The following is a 20,906-nucleotide window of genomic DNA, read 5'->3' as shown; positions in this document are numbered from 1 at the left end:
GCCGGGGAAAGCCATTCCCTGTGTCCTGTCCCTCCATCTCCTGTCCCCAGTCTCTCTCCAGCTCTCCTGGAGCCCCTTTAGGCCCTGCAAGGGGCTCTGAGCTCTCCCTGGAGCTTCTCCTCTCCAGGTGAACACCCCCAGCTCTCCCAGCCTGGCTCCAGAGCAGCGGGTCTCCAGCCATTTGATCATTTCCATGGCCTTCTCTGGATTTGCTCTAACAGGTCCATGCCTTTCTCATGTTGGGATCTCAGTCATAGACATGCTGGTTTTCAGTCATGTTCTACCCGCATTTGATTGGCACTGGGAAGTCCCTTCCCTTGAAATAAAACTACAAATCTGTGTAGTACAGCAAGAGAAAAGCAAACAATTCTCCTGCTCTCCCTGCTGACTCCGTGTGTCCCTGGCACAGGTGTGGAGGGGCACGCTGGCCCGGCTGCGCTACCGGCGGACCAAGGCGGCGCTGGCCATCGTGCGGCACTACCGAGGGGCTGCGCCGCTTCGAGGAGGCTCTGCAGGACATCTACCACAGGTACGGCCCTGCTGCCCCGTGTCACACCCACTGCTCGCCCCAGGGGACACCTGGCTGAAGGATGTTGGTTGGGTGGCGCTGGCGCTGTGCCCTTGAGCAGGCAGATAATTCTGGTCCAAACATTTAGTGTTGAGTCACAGAATCCCAGGATGGTTTGGATCTTAAAGCCCATCCAGTTCCGCCCCGGGCCGTGGGCAAGGGCACCTTCCACCAGACCAGGTTGCTCCACTGTGATGAACATTGAGTTTCCTTCCCTGGCCCCTTCCTTGGCCCCTTCCCTGGCCCCTTCCTGGGCCCCTTCCTGGGCCCCTTCCTGGGCCCCTTCCTGGCCTTTCTGGTTGGTTTTGAAAGGAAGGAGCAGCTGCTCTTGGATGAGGGGGAAGAGAAAAAGAATCTTCTCGATTTCCTCAAGACTCCTGGTAGTAAGCCAGTGTTTTTCTGCAGTAAAATGAGTGATGTTCCCCTGGCCACCCATGTTCTGTGTGCAGAACAGGTGTTTGTACCTTCATTAAACCTCCCAGTATCTAAAGGCTGGGCATTTTTTCTCTGGGAAGCTGTAGGCAAAACAGTTACAATTCCAGTTTGAGAAATGACTTCGGAAAGTGGCTGAACAAGAGAAATGTGGGCTGGAAGGGCTTTCAGAGATCTTCTGTCCAGCCATCAGCTTGCAGCGCAGTTCCAGCAGCTCTAGATCAAGTCAGCTTTGTTATTTTCCCCAGCTGTCTCTTTCAGGAGAGACATCCATCCACCCACAGCCTGTCTGGGGAGAGAGACCTGCTTTCAGAATTAGCTCAATTATCAGAACTACAGAATTTTAGTTGCTAAAAAGTCTTTTTATAGCATTAATCCTGGAGCTCTGGTGCTGCTGCTGCAGGCTGGGGTGTGGTGTGGAGCAATGGATGGGCTGCCCTGCCCCGTGGTGCAGTTGGAACTGAAGGGCCAAATTCAGCTGTTAAAGGAGAATGATGCTGAAAATGAGCCCAAAAATGAGCTTAGCAAACACTTCATTGCAAAGAGATGTACCAGTGGTTGACTCATGGGTGTGGGATGGGGAGTGTGGCACCCAGACCTATCAGGGTTGGATGAGCCGTGACTTTAAAACATCAGCTGACCTTTGCATCTTTAGGAATGCTCGGGAAGGACTCTGAGGGTGTCCTCGTGGTGCTGCTCTGGCAGCAGGAGTCCTTCCTGGGTGAGCTCCAGGCTGTGGGGCTGACCCAGGCCTTGGTTTGGTGGCAGGTGGAGAGCGGCCGAGCTCATCCGGAGCGTGCCCCCAGAAGCGCTGCCTCAGCTGAGGGCCAAGGTCGCTGCCATGGAGCTGCTGAAGGGCCACAGGGCTGACATCGGCCTCCAGAGAGCCTGGCAGGGCAACTACATCGCACTGGTGAGTGCAGGGACCTGGGCTCAGGGTGCTGGAAGGGGGGAAAATTTGGGCAAATGAGCGCTGGTTTCTCGGGAGGAAAAGTACTTGGAAATTTGCTCTGTGAAAGGGTTTCATGTGGGTTCAAACTCTTGACTTCCTCTGCACTGGAAATAACTTTTGTGAATCCTGAGCAGCACCAGCAGCATTAAAGCAGTGCTATCAGCTGGCTCTGCAAACAGGCAAAGCCAGACCTCACAGGGAGACTAAAATGCTGGATGGGATGGAAAAGAGCAGAGACTGAACAGGAACAAAGAAATTCTCTCTGGGCAGGTTTGCTTGCTTCCCTCTACTCCATCCTTCCTTGGAGCATTTTGGTGGGTCAAGGTTTGGTTTCCCAGAGCACAGAAGGGTGGAGGGAGCCATGTCCCAGCCGTGCCATTGCCAGCCCCTCTTCCTCCAGCCCCCCAAGGAGAGTCCTGAGCCTGTCTCTGCTCTTCCAGAAACCAGACAGCCCCCAGAGCTCGGGCTCCTTCACCCCGGTGGCCAACGAGCTGAAGCGCAAGGACAAGTACATGAACATCCTCTTCTCGTGCCACGTCCGCAAGGTAACGGGGCTGGGGCGTCCTGGGTGCCCAGTGGGAGCAGGAGGTGACCCTGGGGATGCTTGGGCAGCAGTTCAGAGCAGTTCCAAGGAGCTGCATCAGGGACTTTTTGGGTGGATACCTCCTGCACCAGGGCTGGGTGGCTGCTGGGGCCTCGTTGCAGGGAGTTGGAACTGAATGGTCTTTAAGGACCCTTCAACCCAAACCTTTCCATGATTTCATGATAAAATCATTTCATTCTGCATAACTGGTTTGGGTCTGACATTTTTCATAGTGGAATTAGGTTTTTTGGTAATTTCATTGGAAGGTCTAAACAACTAATTAAAAAACCAGACTTGCTTAATTGTTGTGGGTAGCTCCTACCGATGCTGATTTGAAATATCTGTCAGGGAAGGATATTTTAATTTTACAAACCCAATTTTAGTGGCAGGCCAGGGCTGTGGATGTTGAGGTGTTTTTAAGAAGCTGTATATTCTTTTTATTTCTAAATATTGCAGTTGGTCCCCACGTGCACAGTTATTCCTTATGATTCTGCAAATATTACATCTGCACAACTCATTCTGCAGCACAAAATCTCACTTCATAATAAAACTTTGCCAGTGGCAGCGAGTTGTATTGTTTATTCAACAGCAATTGGTGTTTATAAAAGTAGAAATCTCTAATTGGTTTCCAAGCAAAAGCATTTCAGTGGAGTTTGATGTTGCTGTGAGCACGTTCTCTGTGAGGACAGGGTTCACTGCTGGGATGGGTGCTTTGGGTGAGTGGTGGTGTCAGGATTAAAGGAGGAGTGGGCGAGTCTGAATCCAAAGTTCCTCTTTACAACCTCGCAGCTCTTGGGCTGAGCCTCCCTGAGGGACAGAGAAATGCACAATTCCCCCTGGCTTTTTTCAAGTTAGGCTGAAAACAAAATAATTCTTCTTCTAACTCATGTAATGAACTGAGTCCAGTTGTAGTTTCTGGCTAAACTGGGATAGCTGTAAAAAGGACAATATTTAGTCATGAGAGAGGTGATGATGGGAATTGTGGGTTTGGATGGGAATGGTGGGAATCACTCGGGGTCTGTGTGAGATGAACACAGCGTGGGAGTTTTATCTCGTTCACTGTCATGCAGCTTTCCAGCCTTTAAGTCCTTGTGTTTCTCTTGCTCCTGGTTCAGCTCTCAAGGACAATCTCCTGCACAAGCACAGGGCAAAGCAGATTCCTGAAGTACAGATCCACATTTCATCCTGTTCCATAAGTGCAAGGACAGAGCTCCTGCCTTCAGGAGCAGCATTTGTTGGTTTTGGTGCGTGAAGGAATCCCTGAGTATTCCAACAGACCATGTTTCCGTACTGTGACTGTGCTGGGAAAATCCGGTTTCTGTGGGGTTTGTTGCATTGAGATGCCAGCACTTCAACAGCAGAAGCAGAATGGGGATGGAATAGGTGTTACCCACCATAAAGTGGATTTCTCCTGAGCCTGAAAGACTTCCAGTGCTCTCAGAGGCAAAGCTTTAGCTGACTGGGGGTGCATTAAAAGGGCAGCTCAACTGAAATCACAAATATTGCAGCGTTATAGACCTGCAGCCTTGTGGTTTTTAAATTATCTTGTAACTTCTTTTTCCTTTTGAAAGGTTAAATTGTTGTTGCTTTCTTATCTCAGAGAGGTGGGACTTGATCCCCTGCTGGCCTGCTCGGTTAGGGATTCCTTGGCATGGCTTTGGAGCCATCAGCAAGGAAGCCCCTGGATCCCTGGCAGTGTCCAAGGCTGGGTTGGACGGGGCTGGAGCAGCCTGGGACAGTGAGAGGTGTCCCTGCCCATGGCAGGGAGGGCACTGGATGGGCTTTAAGGTCCCTCTAAGCACAAACCACTCCATGATTCCATGATCTCAGCACTGTTGAGCACAGGACTGCAGCACTGTGCCATCCTCAGGGATGTGTGTGAGCCTGCTGAGAGATCCCAGAGCATCTCCATGTCACAAATCCCATCCCAACCCACACTGGGATGTCACCCCTTCCTGAGGGAACCGTTTGTCTTCCTGCTTGTATGGACAGGAAATATCTGTGTGGGCCTGACATGAACAGAGCAGGGAAGACAAACACTGCTGAAATTGGAAGGTTAACAGGACAAGGATTTGACATGTGAGAATTTAGCATTTCCCTTTCCAAGCAAGGCACTTCCTCAGGTCGTCTGTTCTGGCTTAAACACTGCATCTGCAGACTAAGCACCAGTGAGAGCTGAGGGAGAGTGGGAGTGACTCCGTGCTCCGACTGCAGCACAGGCTGGGAACAGCCTCAGCCTCCCTTTGCCCTTCACAGGAAACAATTTCCACCCTGAGCTGTTTAAAAGGAAGGTGCTTCTCTTGTCAGAAATACAAGTTTTGCCATCCTGCCTCTTTCCCCAGAGTAAGGGCAGTCCCCGGGTGACCCTCAGTGCTGGGGCAGGGGGAATCTCTCCTGGTTGCTGTATTCTTCCCTTTGAATTTTTAACAAATAAATCATCAGTTTCTTCCTTTTAGCCTTGACTTCCCCATGTCCTACCAAACGTTCTTGGCCCAGGGTGGCACTTGGTGCTGGCACGTGCAGCCTGGCCCCGTGCTCAGGGCAGGTTTGTCACATCTCTGATGTTAAACCAGGTTCCTTGTGGGTTTGCAGATTGTGTTCTCTGCTGAAAATTGGTTCATGTGAAGCTTTAACAGGGGCCTGAAGAGTGAATTACAGAAATGGAATTGTAATTATCAGGTGATTTCATTGCTTCCCTTAAATAATTCTCCTGAACAAAGCAGCAATTCACAAAAAAGGCTGTTCAGGTTCATCTGTGGTGTGTTTTCATGATTCAGCTTATTTGAGGACTCTTGAACAAAAACCGTGCTGCTCCTGCTGGTCCCTGAGGCAGGAAGGTGTTTGTGGGAAGGTGTTAAAGGGCACTTTGGTGAGCCTGGGGTGAATGTTCTGTTTCTGAGGCAGCATCAGCCTTCCTTTGTGGCTTCCTTCAGGTACTGAGTCACCAAACCATGTGTGACGTAGCTGTTGACAGTCAACAGCAATGTCAGGGTCTGCTCTTGGAAATGCTCAGATACCTGCAGTCTAATACACTTCTTTATTTGAACAGGATAAGAGCATAAATACTGGGCAACTTGAAAAGACACAGGTTGAGCCCAGAGGTCACCTTTTAAACACATTTATGAGTGGAGCACACCCTGTGACCTGGCAGATATTGGTTCATTAAATTCATTGAGACAGAATTTTTGTAGCTGGTGGCTGACATTGATCTGATGAGCACTTCAGGAAGAATCTAGAAGATTCTAGATCAGGAAGAATTTCCTGGAAAGGGTGGTCAGGCATTGCAAGGGGCTGCCCAGGGAGGTTTGGAGTCCCCATCCCTGGAGGTGCCACCTGGAGGTGGCATTCAGTGCTCTGGGCTGGTGACAAGGTGGGCATCGGGCACAGGGTGGACTCGATGATCTTGGAGGGCTTTTCCAAGCTCAGTGATTCTGGGATTCTAAGTCAAAGAAGTAAATTTATCCAGGAACTGCTCTCCAGGTTTTGAGAGCTGCTGGTAGAGTTGCTGCTGGTTCTTTGCCTCTGTGGGGGCCCAACTTCAGCAGCTTGAGCTGAATAATAACGGGGGGGGGCTCTGTTTGGACCAGTTTTTACAGAAGGGTTCTGAAGAGGCTTTGAAGCCTCGCTGGGGGCTGTGTGGTTGCTTCCCTGCAGTAGGTACAGGTAGAAGCAGGTCATTCCTGCCTATGGAAAAATCCATCTTTTCTGAGCATTGTGGTGCTCTTCACTTTTTCAAAGGAAATCTTCACAATTTTTGCCTTAGGAGAAACCAAATGCATATTTCATGCAAACCTCCAGATTTTGTTGGATCACCTAGGAAACAACTCTCTTTTTTTTTTCTTTAGAATAAAGCTTTTCATCCCACTTTTCCTTTGTCACTTGTGGCACCAAGCTCCCCTGAGAGCAACATCTCTTCCGAAGGCCGGTGCCCTGCGGTGTCCAGAGGCCACTGACAGAGACCTGAAAAACTTCCTTGAAGATTTTTCAGCTCCAGGCCAGACCTTCATTTCCCCATGAGCTTGTCAAGAAGCTAAACTAGGACTGATTCGCATTTGGATCAACAAGATATAAATACAGAATGCCCAGAAGGTGCAGAGAACACAATGCTGGGAAGGGCTGTTCTTCGGGAGGGAATGAGCTGTAGCTGAGAACATAAGGCCTGTCCTTACTCCTACAAGCCCAGTACTGGTATTTGCACTGTCTGAGTCCCTTCTGTGCCTGCTCCCCACTGTGACAGTTTTTACTTTAACCCACAGCAGGTATTATTTACATAAATGCACTGTAGGTGCATGAGGCACCTGAGGCCTCTTTTGCTTGGAAAGAGCTGGAAGGACATGAGAATTTGCTCCTCAGGTGAGATGAGCTGCTGGTACATTTCTTTAGCTGAATTTTAATACTAAAACCAAGGGGGAGTCGAGAAAGAAGAGGAATTTAAAACATGCCTGCAGAACTCCCACAGTATTCCATTGCTGTGGAATGCCCCTTTGGGGAGCTGGTCGCCAGTGGCTAAAGGTGAGTCCAGGTGTGCCAGAGGCCACCTGGTTCAGGAATAGTGTGGCAGCAGGAGCAGGGCAGTGCCTGTCCCCTGAGCTGGCACTGCCGAGGGACCTCCAGTCCTCGGGTCAGTTCTGGGCCCTCATGACAAGAAGGACCTGGAGGGGCTGGAGCATGTCCAGGGAAGGGAACAGAGTTGAGGAAGGCTCTGGAGCCCCAGGAGCAGCTGAGGGAGCTGGAAAGGGGCTCAGGCTGGAGCAAAGGAGGCTCAGGGGGGACCTTGTGGCTCTGCACAAGTCCCTGACAGGAGGGGGCAGCCGGGAGGGTCGGGCTCTGCTGCCAGGGAACAGGGACAGGAGGAGAGGGAACGGCCTCAGGCTGGGCCAGGGGAGGTTTAGGTTGGATATTGGGGAAAATTTCTTCACAGAAAGAGTAGTCAGGCATTGGCACAGCTGCCCAGGACTGGGGTGGAGTCCCCATCTCTGGAGGGGTTTCAGAGCCATGTGGCACTTGGGGGACAGGGGTCAGTGGTGGCCTTGGCAGTGCTGGAGGAACAGTTTGATTCGGTGATCTCAGATGGCTTTTCCAGCCTTTCTGACCCTGTGAAAGCTGAGTGTGCTTCCCATCTCTGCTTCCCAGGCAGCAGCCACAGGACCTCCTGCCCTGGGGTGGCTCTGGCGTCACAGCACCAGGAGTTTGCTCCCTTTGTCACCGGGGGCTCGGGGCTGGGCAGGGACAGCAGCCAGGCAGGATCAGTGCACAGGGAGCGTTCACTGGGTCAGACTCTTCAAACAAATCACAGTAAATCGATGCCCCCAGCATTGATCTGAGCTCTGAGGGGCAGATCCAGCCCCAGGGACTGGACTTTGGTTCAGCTCCCAGGACCTGGAGCGTGGAGAGCCCAGAGCTGCCCCCGATCCTGGTGAGGAGCTGGTGCTGCTCCACTCCAGCACCCGACATGTGGCACCAGGCACTCCTAGCCAGGCACTCCTAACCTAATTTCTCAGGGCCATTCAGTGTTTTGTAGCCTTTAGGCTTTTCTCTTCCATTCATCTGCTTCCTAAAATAATCCTGGTTACTCAGCATCTCTTCCTGTGAGCCTTCCCAGGCCCTCAGTCATGTTCTTCACCTTCTCTCAACCACCCCAGTCTCCTTCACGCTCACCACCCTGGTCCTTCCCAGGCTATTCCAGGTGAGCCCATGGCTCCCAGGACGTCATTCCCATGTTATCCCTTGCCTATGCCAGCATTCTGCTTTCTCTGAGCTGCCTCATGTCTTTGTGCCAAGATCTCTCCAGAGCTGTCTGAAATCATCCTCGGTTGCTTTTTCTGAGTCGGTGCTGTTAAAGTAAAGCTGTCACAGAGCTCCCCAATTTGCATTTTTTGCCTTTATCTGCTCTGAACTTTGTCACTCTGCTGCCTCCTGACTGAGGATATTTAAGTTCTCCCGTTTGTCTCCTGATTTCACCCTGGAAAATCCTATTTATGTTCATCCTCCTCGTCACGTCTTACCCTTGTCTCCCCTTCTCAGTTGATTAATAAATATCTCAGTGACTGTGATACACTGATGACTCTGCTTTTGCCTCAGTGAAAAACAATTTCTATTTTGTGTCCTACTTTCTTACGCACTTCCGACAAAACTTCCCATCCTGCCTGGTGAGTGTTTAGTGCTGAGGGGCATCCCACAGCCTGGATGAGGTGGAGCTGCTGGAGTGAGTCCAGAGTCACGGAAATGCTCTGAGGGCTGGAGCCCTCTGCTCTGGAGCCAGGCTGGGAGAGCTGGGGGTGCTCAACTGGAGAGGAGAAGCTCCAGGGAGAGCTCAGAGCCCCTTGCAGGTCCTAAAGGGGCTCCAGGAGAGCTGCAGAGGGACTGGGGGCAAGGGCTGGAGTGGCAGAACCCAGAACCCAGAACGAGGATGGCCCAAAGCCTCAGGTCTGGACTGTGCCAGCCCCTGGAACAGCCTGGGCTCTGTGGGGCAGGGATTCTCCACGGAACCCTTGGGGTGCCAAAGGCACGTGGATAATGTGGGAACAACAGCCTGGGATTGGGCTCCACATGGACTTGAACGTGGCTGGGGGTAGCATCTGTCCTGGGTTTGAGTGAAGCCCTGGAACTTCCCGGGGTGCCTGGGGATAACCAGGCACCAACGTTCGTTTGAGTGAAGCCCTGGAACTTCCCGGGGTGCCACAGCTCTGCTGGATAACCAGGAACGTTGCTCCTCTGAGACGCTGCGTTTCTCTGTTTGTAAAATGGGACTACAGGGACCATGTTCCCTTTTCACTGCTCCAGGATCCAAGGAGAAAACCTGTTTAGGAGCTGTGTGGGTTTGGGGTATTTGTTAGAGTGTTTGTTGTGTGAGTTTGGGGTGGTTTTGTGTGAGTTTGGCACTTAGCACCGCACAGGTTCCTCTCCTGTGTTCCTGCAGTGATCAGTGGCACTGAGCAGGTGTTTCTCTGCAGGTGAATCGCTTTAACAAGGTGGAGGACAGGGCCATTTTCATCACTGACAGACACCTGTACAAGATGGACCCCATGAAGCAGTACAAGGTGATGAAGACCATCCCACTCTACAACGTGAGTACAGTGCTGGGGATCCTCCTCTGACGCTCTTTCAGGACTGTGTCTTTACTCTGTAGCTCCATTTTCAATATCCATAAAATGGAAAAAGTCCTTGGGTTGCAGTTTTTAATATATTTAATGTCTTTATATCAGTTATAGTGCAGTTATTGCAACACCAAAGCATCAGGGTGGGAGTGTTGGGGTGTCCTGGGCAGGGCCAGGAGTTGGACTGGATGGTCCTGGTGGGTCCCTTCCAACTCAGGATATTCCATGTTCTATGATTCTCTGACCATATTAGCTTTTAATTTCAGTGCATAAAATAAAAGCTAAACCCAAACTGTCTCTTCCACTTCTTTGCTCCCTCCCTGTTTCAGTTTCCTTTGCTGTGTGCAGGATCCTGCCCCCGGAAGGGGTTGGCATTTCACAGCAGCTTATGGCACTATTCCCATGTCTCTGAGGGATTGTTTGATCCTTCCTGTTGTGCTTGAATTTATTTTTTTTAATTTTTTTTATATTTGTTCATGCTTAATGTAAATCTTACCAAAGCTAAACTTGGAATTATGGTGAGGTCTGGCCTTGGGGGCCACGGCGTGGAGCTGCCAGGGCCGAGGCAGCAGATTATCAGGGATGGAAGGGGGCGGGCAGCACCTCAGCTCTGCTCCCTGGCATCCTGGAGCAGGGATTCAGCTGCCTGTCTCCCTCAGCCTGAGGTGACAGTGCTCTGGTTATCTCCAGCCTCCAGAGCCTGCCTGGCTGCTGGGAAATGCCCTGCACAGATTTGTTGGGATGTTTGCATTTGGAGAAGTGACAAACCTGGCATCTCTGTATTGCTGGGAGGGCAGGGATGGGATTAGGGTGAGGGTGAAATCTCATCCACAGATGTGGGGGCAATGATTAGCTCTGGCTGCATCCATAATGTTGGGTTTAGAGTCTCCTCCTGCCCTCCTTGCTGGGCATCAGCCTCAGCTGGGCACCCAGCACAGCGTATCCATGGAGTAGCTGCTCCCAGTAGGAATCCTGGCTGCAGCAGGCAGTGTCTCCATGGCAGTGCCTCTTGTTTTGAAAGGAAGCTGCCCTGAGCAGCTGTGGGAGCTTTTCCTGGCTGCTGTTCTGTCCCAGTGCCGGTGTCTCCGTGCTCAGAGGGGCTGCTGGCGCATCCTGCTGTGTGCCCAGGGGCTGTGTGCCCATCCAAACCAGGGTGCAAACACCCCCAGCCTAGTGCAAACACCTCCAGCCTGGTGAAAACCAAGGTGCAAACATCCCCAACCTCTCAGCAGAGCTCAGACGCCCGCACACTCACAGCGTTTTAGCAGAGGGGTTTTCCACACCTGATTTCCCAGCTGTTCCCAGACAGGTGTTATTTGGTGATGTGGACAAGGTGGGGTTTTGTCCATCAGGATTTCTCACTGCTGGTTTCTCCTCTCTTACCTTAGCCAAAGTGTCCAGGTCACTGAAATTCACTGACTGCAGGGCTGATTAGAGAGAAATCTGTGTTTATCAGAGGTTTAGAACAATGTCTGCTGTACCTGTGTGCCTGATGGGTGTAAAGGTGCAGACTGTACATTTACAACAGCACAAGACCAGGTCATTGTTGGTCACCTGAACATTTCCCTCTGAAATCCTTAAAGCCTGAAAAATCAGAGGTGAGCAAGTCAGGTGCAATGGCAGGTTACTTAGAGAATATCTGTTACTAAGAAATGTCAGTAATTGTTGCTTTTTCACCAAAAAAAAGTGTGTCTAAGATAGAATATCCATTCCTACAGAGAGCCCCGGGGCAGGCTGTGTGGTGGTCCTGTGCTGGCTGTGTTCTGGCTGTGGTTTTGGCTCTGTGTTGGCTCTGTGTTGGTTGTGTGGCTGCTTTGCAGTTCCTCAGGACGAGCAGTTAATGGTCTGTGCAGGCAGACCATTCTCTTGCTCTGAGAATTCTCACATTTCTGCAGATACAAATCAGTTTTATTGGTAGATCTGCAGTTATTCCCTTCAGTAATCAACCACACAGGGATTCTTGGCCAGTTTCTTTGACCTGAGCAGGAGTCCTTGGTATTCCAGGGGTCCCGGAGTGCTTGGCACAGGAGGGATGGGTCCAGGAGATCCTCTGCTGACCCAAACAGGTGTCAGGGTAATATTCCAGGCTGGGAATTTGATTAAAACAAGCTTTGGTAAATTCTGTGGTGTAAAATTCCAGCTCTGTTGGCCAGAGCCTCTCCCTGTAGCGGCTCCTCCTGCCCTGTGGTCCTGGGGAGCAGCCCCAGCCCTGCCCGAGCCCAGCGGGGCTGCTCCAGGGGCTGGGGTGGGCACTGATCCTGCTGATGGATCCGGAGCCCCCCGAGCTGCAGGAAAGGGAGAGAAGGAGAGAGTTTGGGGTGTCTTTGATTCATACACAGGACACAAAGTATTTCATAGAATCATGAATTGAATTTGGATTGGAAGGGACCTTAAAGCCCCTCCAGTGCCACCCCTGCCCTGGCAGGGACACCTCCCACTGTCCCAGGCTGCTCCAAGCCCCAGTGTCCAGCCTGGCCTGGACACTGCCAGGGATCCAGGGGCAGCCCCAGCTGCTCTGGGCACCCTGTGCCAGGGCCTGCCCACCCTCCCAGGGAAGAATTTTTTCCTAATATCCAGCCTAAACCTACTCTCTTCCAGTTTGAAGCCACTCCATTTGTATTTCTCTTGCCAGGATTTCTCAAATTTACCTCTGGCAAACAGTCAATCCTGCAGAGCAGTTGTTTGTTCCTTGTTGTAGTTCTGTTTTATATTTGTTACCTAATGTTTGTATTTGTGTTATTTTTCCACTCCTGAGCTGCCTTGCACACTGTCCCCTGTTTTTCTGTGCCTGATCCCCCCCTTCACGGGAGCCCTTCCACCATGTGAGTGAGGCAGTGGAAGGAGCTGGTCAGTGATACAGAAATTCCTTCCTTTTTGGGAAAAGAGCAATTGTTTGAAATGCTCTGAAGGTTTTTTGAGGAGCAAATGGATGATGATGAGCTGGGATGTGTATCCATGGAGCAGCCCTGTCCTACGTTTGGATGAGTGTTTTCTGGGAAGAGGGAGCGTCCTTCCCACGCACAGAGGTGAACCCGGCTGGAATCCTCTGCCTGCTCCCTCTGCTGCTCCGTGTCAGCGTTTCAAAGCACCCTGTCAGCACAGCAGCATCCTCAGGGGTGGTGTTTCCATGGAAATCTCACTGGAGACAGTCAGCTGATGGCTGCTACAGACACAAACTTGTTTTCAGCTGAGGAAATCGCTCCCCATCGCCCACAGTCAGGTTTGCCTGGCCATGGTTGGAGTCACTTGTGTCCCTGCACGGTGCCAGCTCTGCACTGGGACAGGGGGAAGGGCTGGCAACTAAACAGGTTTGGTTTGGCTCAGGTGGAAGGAAGGAGTTCTTTATAGTGAGGGTGGGGAGGCCCTGGCACAGGGTGCCCAGAGCAGCTGTGGCTGCCCCTGGATCCCTGGCAGTGTCCCCAGGCAAGGCTGGATGGGGCTGGGAGCAGCCTGGGACAGTGGGAGGTGTCCCTGCCCATGGCAGGGGGTGGCACTGGGTGATCCTTAAGGTCCCTTCCCACCCAAACCATCCCATAGCTCTGGGTGAGGAATGTATCATTCCCTGCACATGACAAACAGCAGCTTCCCTGTCAGCCCTGGTGGATTCTCCATATGGAGAAGCTGCTTTGGGGGATTCTGTCTGTGGATTTTCCATGTGCCAGCACTCTGGCACTGCCTCAGAGTACCAATCCACAGTGACCTTCTTCTTCTTACCTGAATTAAAACTGAGCAGGTAATGGCTGTGAGGAATTAAAAGGCACCCAAGCAGCAGAAGAGCTCTTGCAGCCACCTCTCCCCTCCAGTGGTGAATATAATAAAGGATATTCTGGAGAAGCTGAGGACTTTTTCCTGCTCTTCAAGCAGGGCCAATATTAGTGTTGGTAAATACTGAGATAAGCACCTTCTCTGAAATGATTTCTTTTGTGTTGCATTTATTCGCTCACAGAGTCTTGTGGGGAGGGGTGAAATGGGGAGATTTTGAAGGGCTCTTGGCCTCCTAACAGGGTTCTGTTGAATAATTAATGTTTAAATTACCTTTTCAAATCCGACACTGCGACTTGTTCATCTTTCACACTCGCTGCACATTTAAAACCTTGATGGCAGCAGTCCCTGTGGTGCTATTGTGCTCACAGGAGGGTATTTAGGCATGCAAATTAATTTTAAGGGACACTATAAAGCCAGGCAGCTGTTAATGCCTGTGCATGAAGTGGAGCTTGTTTGGAAAGCATTTCACAACCCCAGAATAGCCTGAAGAGGGAATAAACTCCACCTGTGCTGGTGGAACTGGTAGCAGAGGGCCCTGCCCGGGGTTCCAGGAGCAGCAGCTGCTGTCCTTCAGCTCCTGGGGTAATAAACCAACAAAATCCCAGGGACTGGACCTTGTGTGGTGTCTCATCCCAAAAATAGGGCCCAGACCATGCTGCTGTGGGCTGGGCTGGGCTTTTCTGGGATGTGTGAGGCATCCAGAGCTGCTGGAACAGCTTCCTTGGAAATAACACATTGTGACTGCTGAAGCAAACCCAGGCAGTCGGGAATCTCCAGCTCCATTGGTGCTCACACAGGCTCTGGGGAACACAGGAGCCTCTTCCTTAAACAAGGGAATAACGAGACTTTAACTTCCACAAAGTGGTTTATGGGTGCCTCTCACTTGGAGGGGAGTGGGGCTTCTCTCTGCAAATCTCTGGATGGCTCAAAGGAGCCCTTTAATGGGCAGGGAAAGTCCTCTGTGTTCTCTGTGTAGTCATCATCCTTTCACCTTTATTTTATTTTATTTTGTTTTATTTGTTATATTCTATTTAATCCATTTTATTCTATTTATTTTGTCCCATCTCTTACATTCTATTTATTTTAACCCATTTATTATATTCTATTTATTTTATTCTATTTCCCTTTCTCTGCTTTGCTGTAGTTGCCTTTTGAGGCTTTTTTTGCCCTCCATCCACTTTGTTTCCCCAGCACAGATCCTTTTTTTGCTTTCTCTAATATTCATCTGAGTAACCTGTGCTCCCAGATTGCCCCTCCTAAAAATGTCCTGCTTTTCCTTAGTGAGGTGATGACAAAGCTTTTAGTGAGCCAAGTGCAGTTACTTAGCAGACAACAAAGAAAATGCCAGAAAATAAAAAACCCAAACCAAACCCTGGCACCTATTTATTTTGTCAGAACAGCCAGCCCTCATCCATGCCTAAACATGGGAATTGTTGTGGCTTTGTAGGGTTTGCAACTCAAATTCTTCCTAAATTCTTGTGTTACCTGCAAATCACAGGGGCACTGAGGTGTTCAGGTTGAAAAAGACCCTTTAAGATCATCAAGTCCAGCCCCCACTAAAGCTGCACCCCCACTAAACCACGTCCTCTGGTGCCCCATCCACACATTTTTTGGACACTTCCAGGGATGGAAACTCCACCCCTGCCCTGGGCAGCTGTGCCAGGGCTGGACAACCAGGGCTGGACAGCCCTTTCAGTGAAGAAATTCTCCAAGTATCCCACCTCACCCTCCCCTGGCACAACCTGAGGCCATCAGACAGCGTTGGTTTCCCAGCGTGTGTGGGTTTGAAGATGCAGTTGGGCAGACTCCTGGTGAATGTGGGATCCAGTGCTGTCATCCCATGGAACTTTTGGGGAGAGCTTTTACCTGGGGCTGTGGGGAGAGCAGCTGGTGCCATCCTTGGCAGGTGCCCCATGGCCCTGGAGAAGGAGAGGGGCACAGCAGTGGCACAGGAGCTGCTCAGAGCCATCCCAGGCTGGGTGGGGAAACTCCCTCACACCTCCCAGACTCTGAATTCCACAAAGCTGCTGTGGTTTCACCTCACTCAGCTGCTGGGGGACCACCCACCCACTGCCACCCCTCAGCTCCATGGTGGAGCTTCGGAGCATCCTGGAGAGGAGAGAAGCAGCCTGGCAGCAGCAAAGGCACAGGGAATCATGGAATGGCTCAGGTTGGAAAGACCTCAAAGCTCATCCAGTGCCACCCCTGCCGTGGGCAGGGACACCTCCCACTGTCCCAGGCTGCTCCAAGCTCTGTCCAGCCTTGCCTGGGACACTGCCAGGGGCAGGGCATCAACATTTTTATATCAGCACACCCAGTGCTGTTCTCCCTTTCTCTCCACAGCTGGTGGGGCTGAGTGTCTCCAACGGGAAGGACCAGCTTGTGGTGTTCCACACCAAAGACAACAAGGATCTCATCGTTTGTCTCTTCAGTAACGACCCCTCCAACGACAGCAGGATCGGGGAGCTTGTGGGAGTCCTGGCCAGTCACTTCAAGAGGTCAGTGCTGGGGCTGGGGCTGCTGGACACCATTCCAAAGTGCCAGGTCATCCCTGGAGTCACTGTGGGGCTGGGCTCCAGCTGGGGCTGTGTTACTTCACTGCAATCCCGGGATACCAGACTGACCTTTTTTCCTGGCATTTTTGGGACACATGTTTTACCTACAACACTTTTTGCCTCTTCTGCCTTCCCCATATGTGTGTGACAGCCACGGGTGTTTGGGGGACAAAGATCACTGAAGATGCACTTGGAGTGTGTCACAATGGCTTCTGAGGGCTTCCTACAGCCAAACTCTTCTTATTTAAAATTAAGATGGAGCTTTTCTTTGCTCAGATTGCCCCCCTATCCCAGTACCAGCAGCTGATTTATTGCTTGAGCTGCAAAATGTCATCTCTGCTCCCTGAAGTCTGTCTGTCTTGAAAATCCCTGAGCCAAAGCTGGTAATCAGCTGTGGGATATCTGGGATTGGAGCTACAGCTGGAGCAGCAAGAGTCACCTGGATCCCAGGAGGGAATTCCAGGCTGCCCACGCCAGCACCAGGCAGTGGCTGCACTGCAACTACAAAAGGAACTCTGGGGAGAAGCAGGGTGTGGAGCAAGCAGACCTTTGGGTTGTTCCCTGGCTCTTCCAGAGGAAATTCCCAGGAGGAATGATGCTGCTCAGCACACGCAGCCTTGGCTTTGCTGGTCCCATGCTCCACAGGAGTGGATAAAGGATAAAGTGGAGTCTTTACAGGGAAATCTTCATACAGAGCTGCGAGTGGCAGGAAAACAAGAGGGAATTTTGGTCACTTTAGGTCCCTGGGTATTTTTCCATGAATTCAAGAAGAATGTGCTGGTCCAGCCCCCTCTCACCAGCACAGGGTGAAGTTCAGGGCTGGCCATGCTGCTGGAGGCAGGGGCTGAATCCACTGGAAATGAATTCTCAGTGCTGGCATAACTTGTTTGGGGAAGTTCAGTGCTGCAGAGCGACAGAAAACATTCTCTGGTTTTGCTTTTCCCTAAATATCATTGCATTTCAAAGGCTGCTCTCAAAGGCTCGGGAGGTTCTGTAAAGCAATGCACTTTATTTGGGAATCCTTGCGGTCCCTGGAGCTCTTCCATCCAGCATCACCTGCAGGTGGCTGATGCTCCTCAGGGCCTTGCCAGGTCTCTGGTGTGGGGATGGGCTGTGACACAATTGGCACAACTGGAGACAGAAGCATATTAACTGCTGAACACTCCATGGATGGCCTGGAGAGAGCTGAAGGAAAAGGGGGAGAAAAAAGGAAAAAAACAGGGGCATCAAGGCAGGCTGATTTGGACAAGGGGAGAAGAAGGAGTCTGCCCAGAGATGGTCTCTTCTCCCATTTGGAGACTCTCCATGCTTTTCCTGGTGATTGGCTTTACCATCCTAATAAAACCACGAATTTGGGGGTATTTAATCCTTAATCTGCATCATCTCCTCCCCTCCCAGGATGAGAGCACCTGGAGGGATCCAGGTCCCATGTTCAGTGTCCAATTCCCCAAAATTGCTGTTCCTTGTGCTCGGATGGATCCCCCCAGCACCAGCCCTTGTGTCACCTGTCCCCCACTCAGCCCCAGGCACAGCTGCTTCACTTGAACAAAGGATGTTGTGAGCATCAGCCTCAAGTATTGCACTGCTCTCCTAAAGGTGGAAACTGCTGATTCTCAGTTTCTTACACTGATTTTAACAATGGCATTTCTATCTTTAAAAATAATTAGGCTTCATCTAATCACTGTCTGTAGGAGAATGGCAGTTAAATACATTTGTGTGCTGATCAGCTCCACTTAACACAATATTAGCTTTATTTTAGTGCTTCAAATGACAAATCTCAGCACAGCTGGGTAAATGGGAGAGCTGCTCTAGAAGCCCATTTTTCTCCAACATCCAATAAAAGTTCCTGGATGAAGGGCAATGCACAGGACAACTTGCATTTAGTTTCCCAAATATATAAAATGTCATGGTTTCCCTCTTCAAAGCAGTATCTGTAAATCAAAACAGAAGGAAATATTCATGTTTTCCATCACTTCCCATTTTCCTGGAGTCAAAAGCTGCTGTCAGTGAATGGGATTAGCTGACCCCTTGCTGGAGAGGCGCTGGGGGAATTCCTCATTAACCAGGATTAGTTGCGGGTCATGTGCCCCTGGCAGGGGTCAGTTTTTTCCTCCTGCCTGAGGAGCTGCTGCTCTGAGCAAAGACTGGAGCCAGCAGGAAAATCTCGAGCCTAAAAGTTCAGTTTCTTGGGAAGATCCCACCCATGGTGGGGTTTGAGAGCTCTGCTCCACCCAGGATGTGGGAGCAGCTCCCGTGGGTTGTGGAGCTCTCATTGAATATTAAAAGCAGTTTCCAGCCATCTCAGACCCATCCTGAATCCCTGCTGGGAGGTTTTGGCAGGGCTGAGGTGTCACAGGCACCTGTGGTTGTGTGGGGGGTGGTGGGTAATGATCCTTTAACTTTGTGGAATAAAATCATGGGAATCCAGGGCCATTCTGTGTTCATAGGGAAGGGGAGGAGGAGGCTGCTGGTGTCAGCTGTGCTGGGGACACCCAAACCTTCTCATTCAGATGCTTTTTGACAGGTTTTGGTTTTTATTCCAAACTCTTTGAACTGAGAACTTCACTGCTGACATGTCTATTTGGGAATTTTGGATATTTCCAGCAAGAAATAGCTTGGACATTTCAGAGCAGTTACAGAGGTGACATCTCTCAATGCTGCACTCTGCAGCTGCTTCTGGGCACAAAGGCTTCACATTTGGGAATGTTTTGCCTGAGTTCACATTTCTTTGCATCACCCATGAAAGCTTCACAAAGCTGGGTCTTTTAAGAGTTATTCCTGGTAGGAATTGTCTTACTTTGAGATTGTGAATCACAAATAAGTGTTTATACAGTGGAAAACTAACATGAGGCTTCTGGGAGCTGTTTGTAATGGAGTTAACGGGACTTCAAGTCACACTTCCACTAAGTCAGCTGGATTTGGGTTTTTTTTTTTACAATGCACCTGAATTCCCAACAGGAATGATGGGAAGCTGGATGAGGTGTTGGTGTAGTGGCCACAATAAGTTCATATCTGCCTGCAAAAACAGTGCCCATGAGCCTGAGCTCCCCTGGCTGTTTCCACCTCAGGGATGGGCATCTTCTGCCAGAGCCCAGGAGAGCTGGGATGCAGTGAGTGCCTGGAACAGCTGGGAGAATCCAGTGGTCCCTTGCAGGAGCAGGTGTGTGAAATGTGGATCGTGTTTTGCCCTTGGTGCCCAGCAGGAAGCAGAGGTGCTCTGCAGTAACTCAGAGCTCAGTGCCCTCGTCCTGGGTTTGCCAAGGCAGGGAGCAGCTCCTGGGAGCTCTGGGTGTGGCCACAGTGTCCCTGCAGGGGCTGGGGCTCGGGAGAAAGGGACCTGAGGAGCTCTTGGAGAAGAGGGGGTGGGTGTAGAAGAGGAGGATTATATTTGTCCTTTCCATTTTACATCCTCACAGCCCCTCAGGCTCTAGAAGATGTCTGGAGTGGTCAGTGCTGGGCACTGAGGACTTTCTGGGTGCCCTTCACCTGAGATGACCCAGCTGTGGTCACCTCCCTGTGCTCTCACCATGCTGTGGCTCCCACCTGTGTCGGGTCCTCCCCGTGGGGGTGATCTGATCCCTGGGGGTGCTCAGCTGTCCCCAGGGAGGGTGCCCAAGGCCCATCCTGTTCCCAGGTTCTGTTCCCCTCCTCCCAGGGCCGATTCCCTGCCCGGGGGTGCAGGCAGGGTTTGTTCTGTCTGGCTGCCCACGCGTTGGGATCAGGGAGTCACTGCCCTGCTCTCCGGTGCTTTCTGTTCCCTAATCCCCACATTATCTGCAGCCTCAGCCCCTGGGTTCCTTCCAGGATTCCTGGAGGGAAGGGGGCGTTAAAAGAGCAGTCAAAAGCAATCCCTGTAGAACTCCAGCAGAAAATCACTTGCCTGAGGATAATTTTATATTTTCTATTGCGCTTTGGGACCTGTCAGCCAATTTTAATCATTAGTGTGCCCTGGATTCATTTTCCTTAGCTCTGGCGCCTTACCCTGGAGCGTTGGCTCCGGTACTGATGGGGCAGGAATTCACTCAGAGGGATCTCACTCAGAGGGATCTCACTCAGAGGGATCTCACTCAGAGGGATCTCAATCAGGGGGATCTCTCACTGCCCCAGGGCTGTGGCTCCAGGTCCTGCTCCACACAGGGCTCCCGGTGATCCTCAGGAAGATCACATTCCCTGCCCTTCCCTTCCTCCTGCCCTGAGTGCTGTCCTTGTGCTCCATCCCTGCATTCCATTGCATGAGGGAGGTGGCAGCAATTTCTTTGATAGGGGAAGTGGAGGGGTTTGGGTGTTGGGTTCAGTGTCACCTGCACGTGTGTCACTGTAACCCAGGGATGGGTGTGTGCAGGTGGAATTTATACATAAATTACATACAGAAAATTGGGGAAAATCCATGTACATCCATAGATGGGCACAAATCACAGAATCCTGCAGTGATTTGGGTGGAAGGGACCTCAAAGCCCATCCAGTGCCACCCCTGCCATGGGCACGGACACCTTCCACTATCCCAGGGTGCTCCAAGCCCCATCCAACCCGGCCTTGGACACTTCCAGGGATGGGGCAGCCACAGCTTCTCTGGGCATCTTGTGCCAGTGCCCAGAATATCTGCAAGCATAGAGGAAAAATATGTTAATATAGATGTAAAATGTAGGAAATTCTATTTATGTACATCTGTGTGCACAGGTGTAAAAAAACGGGGGAGAAATCTGTGCCCTCAGCCTCTCAAAACCAGGTTTGGTGGAAGGTGCCCAGGTTTCTCAGGCTTCCATACCAAGCCAGACTTGCCTGGGGAAGCACATCCCAAAACACCTCGGTGCCTCCCTCAGCACTCAGGGATACAGCTGGGATTAAAGCTGCTTCTGCTGAATTCTGAGCAGAGCAGGACCTGGGAGGGGACAAGTGAGGTCACCCCTCTGTGGGGTCACCAGAGGCTGCTCATCCCTTGGGGTGGGTGTAGGGA

The 20,906-nt window shown here is 51.2% G+C and overlaps 1 protein-coding gene across 1 annotated transcript in view; it reads left to right on the top strand.

Annotated features, from left to right (window-relative positions):
- Nucleotides 1–20,906, top strand: part of MYO1D (myosin ID) — a 119,970-nt gene that overhangs the window by 48,604 nt on the left and 50,460 nt on the right. Inside the window, exons 16-20 of the mRNA XM_017744754.1 lie at nt 410–529; nt 1,769–1,913; nt 2,393–2,497; nt 9,489–9,602; nt 15,741–15,895. Of these exons, the coding sequence (XP_017600243.1) occupies nt 410–529; nt 1,769–1,870 (222 nt within the window). The 3' untranslated portion in view covers nt 1,871–1,913; nt 2,393–2,497; nt 9,489–9,602; nt 15,741–15,895. The remainder of the gene's footprint in view (nt 1–409; nt 530–1,768; nt 1,914–2,392; nt 2,498–9,488; nt 9,603–15,740; nt 15,896–20,906) is intronic.

The sequence above is a fragment of the Corvus brachyrhynchos genome, unplaced genomic scaffold (assembly GCF_000691975.1).
Source record: "Corvus brachyrhynchos isolate BGI_N302 unplaced genomic scaffold, ASM69197v1 scaffold479, whole genome shotgun sequence".
NCBI classification, from domain to species: Eukaryota; Metazoa; Chordata; class Aves; order Passeriformes; family Corvidae; genus Corvus; species Corvus brachyrhynchos.
This window is presented reverse-complemented; position numbering and strand designations above follow the sequence as displayed.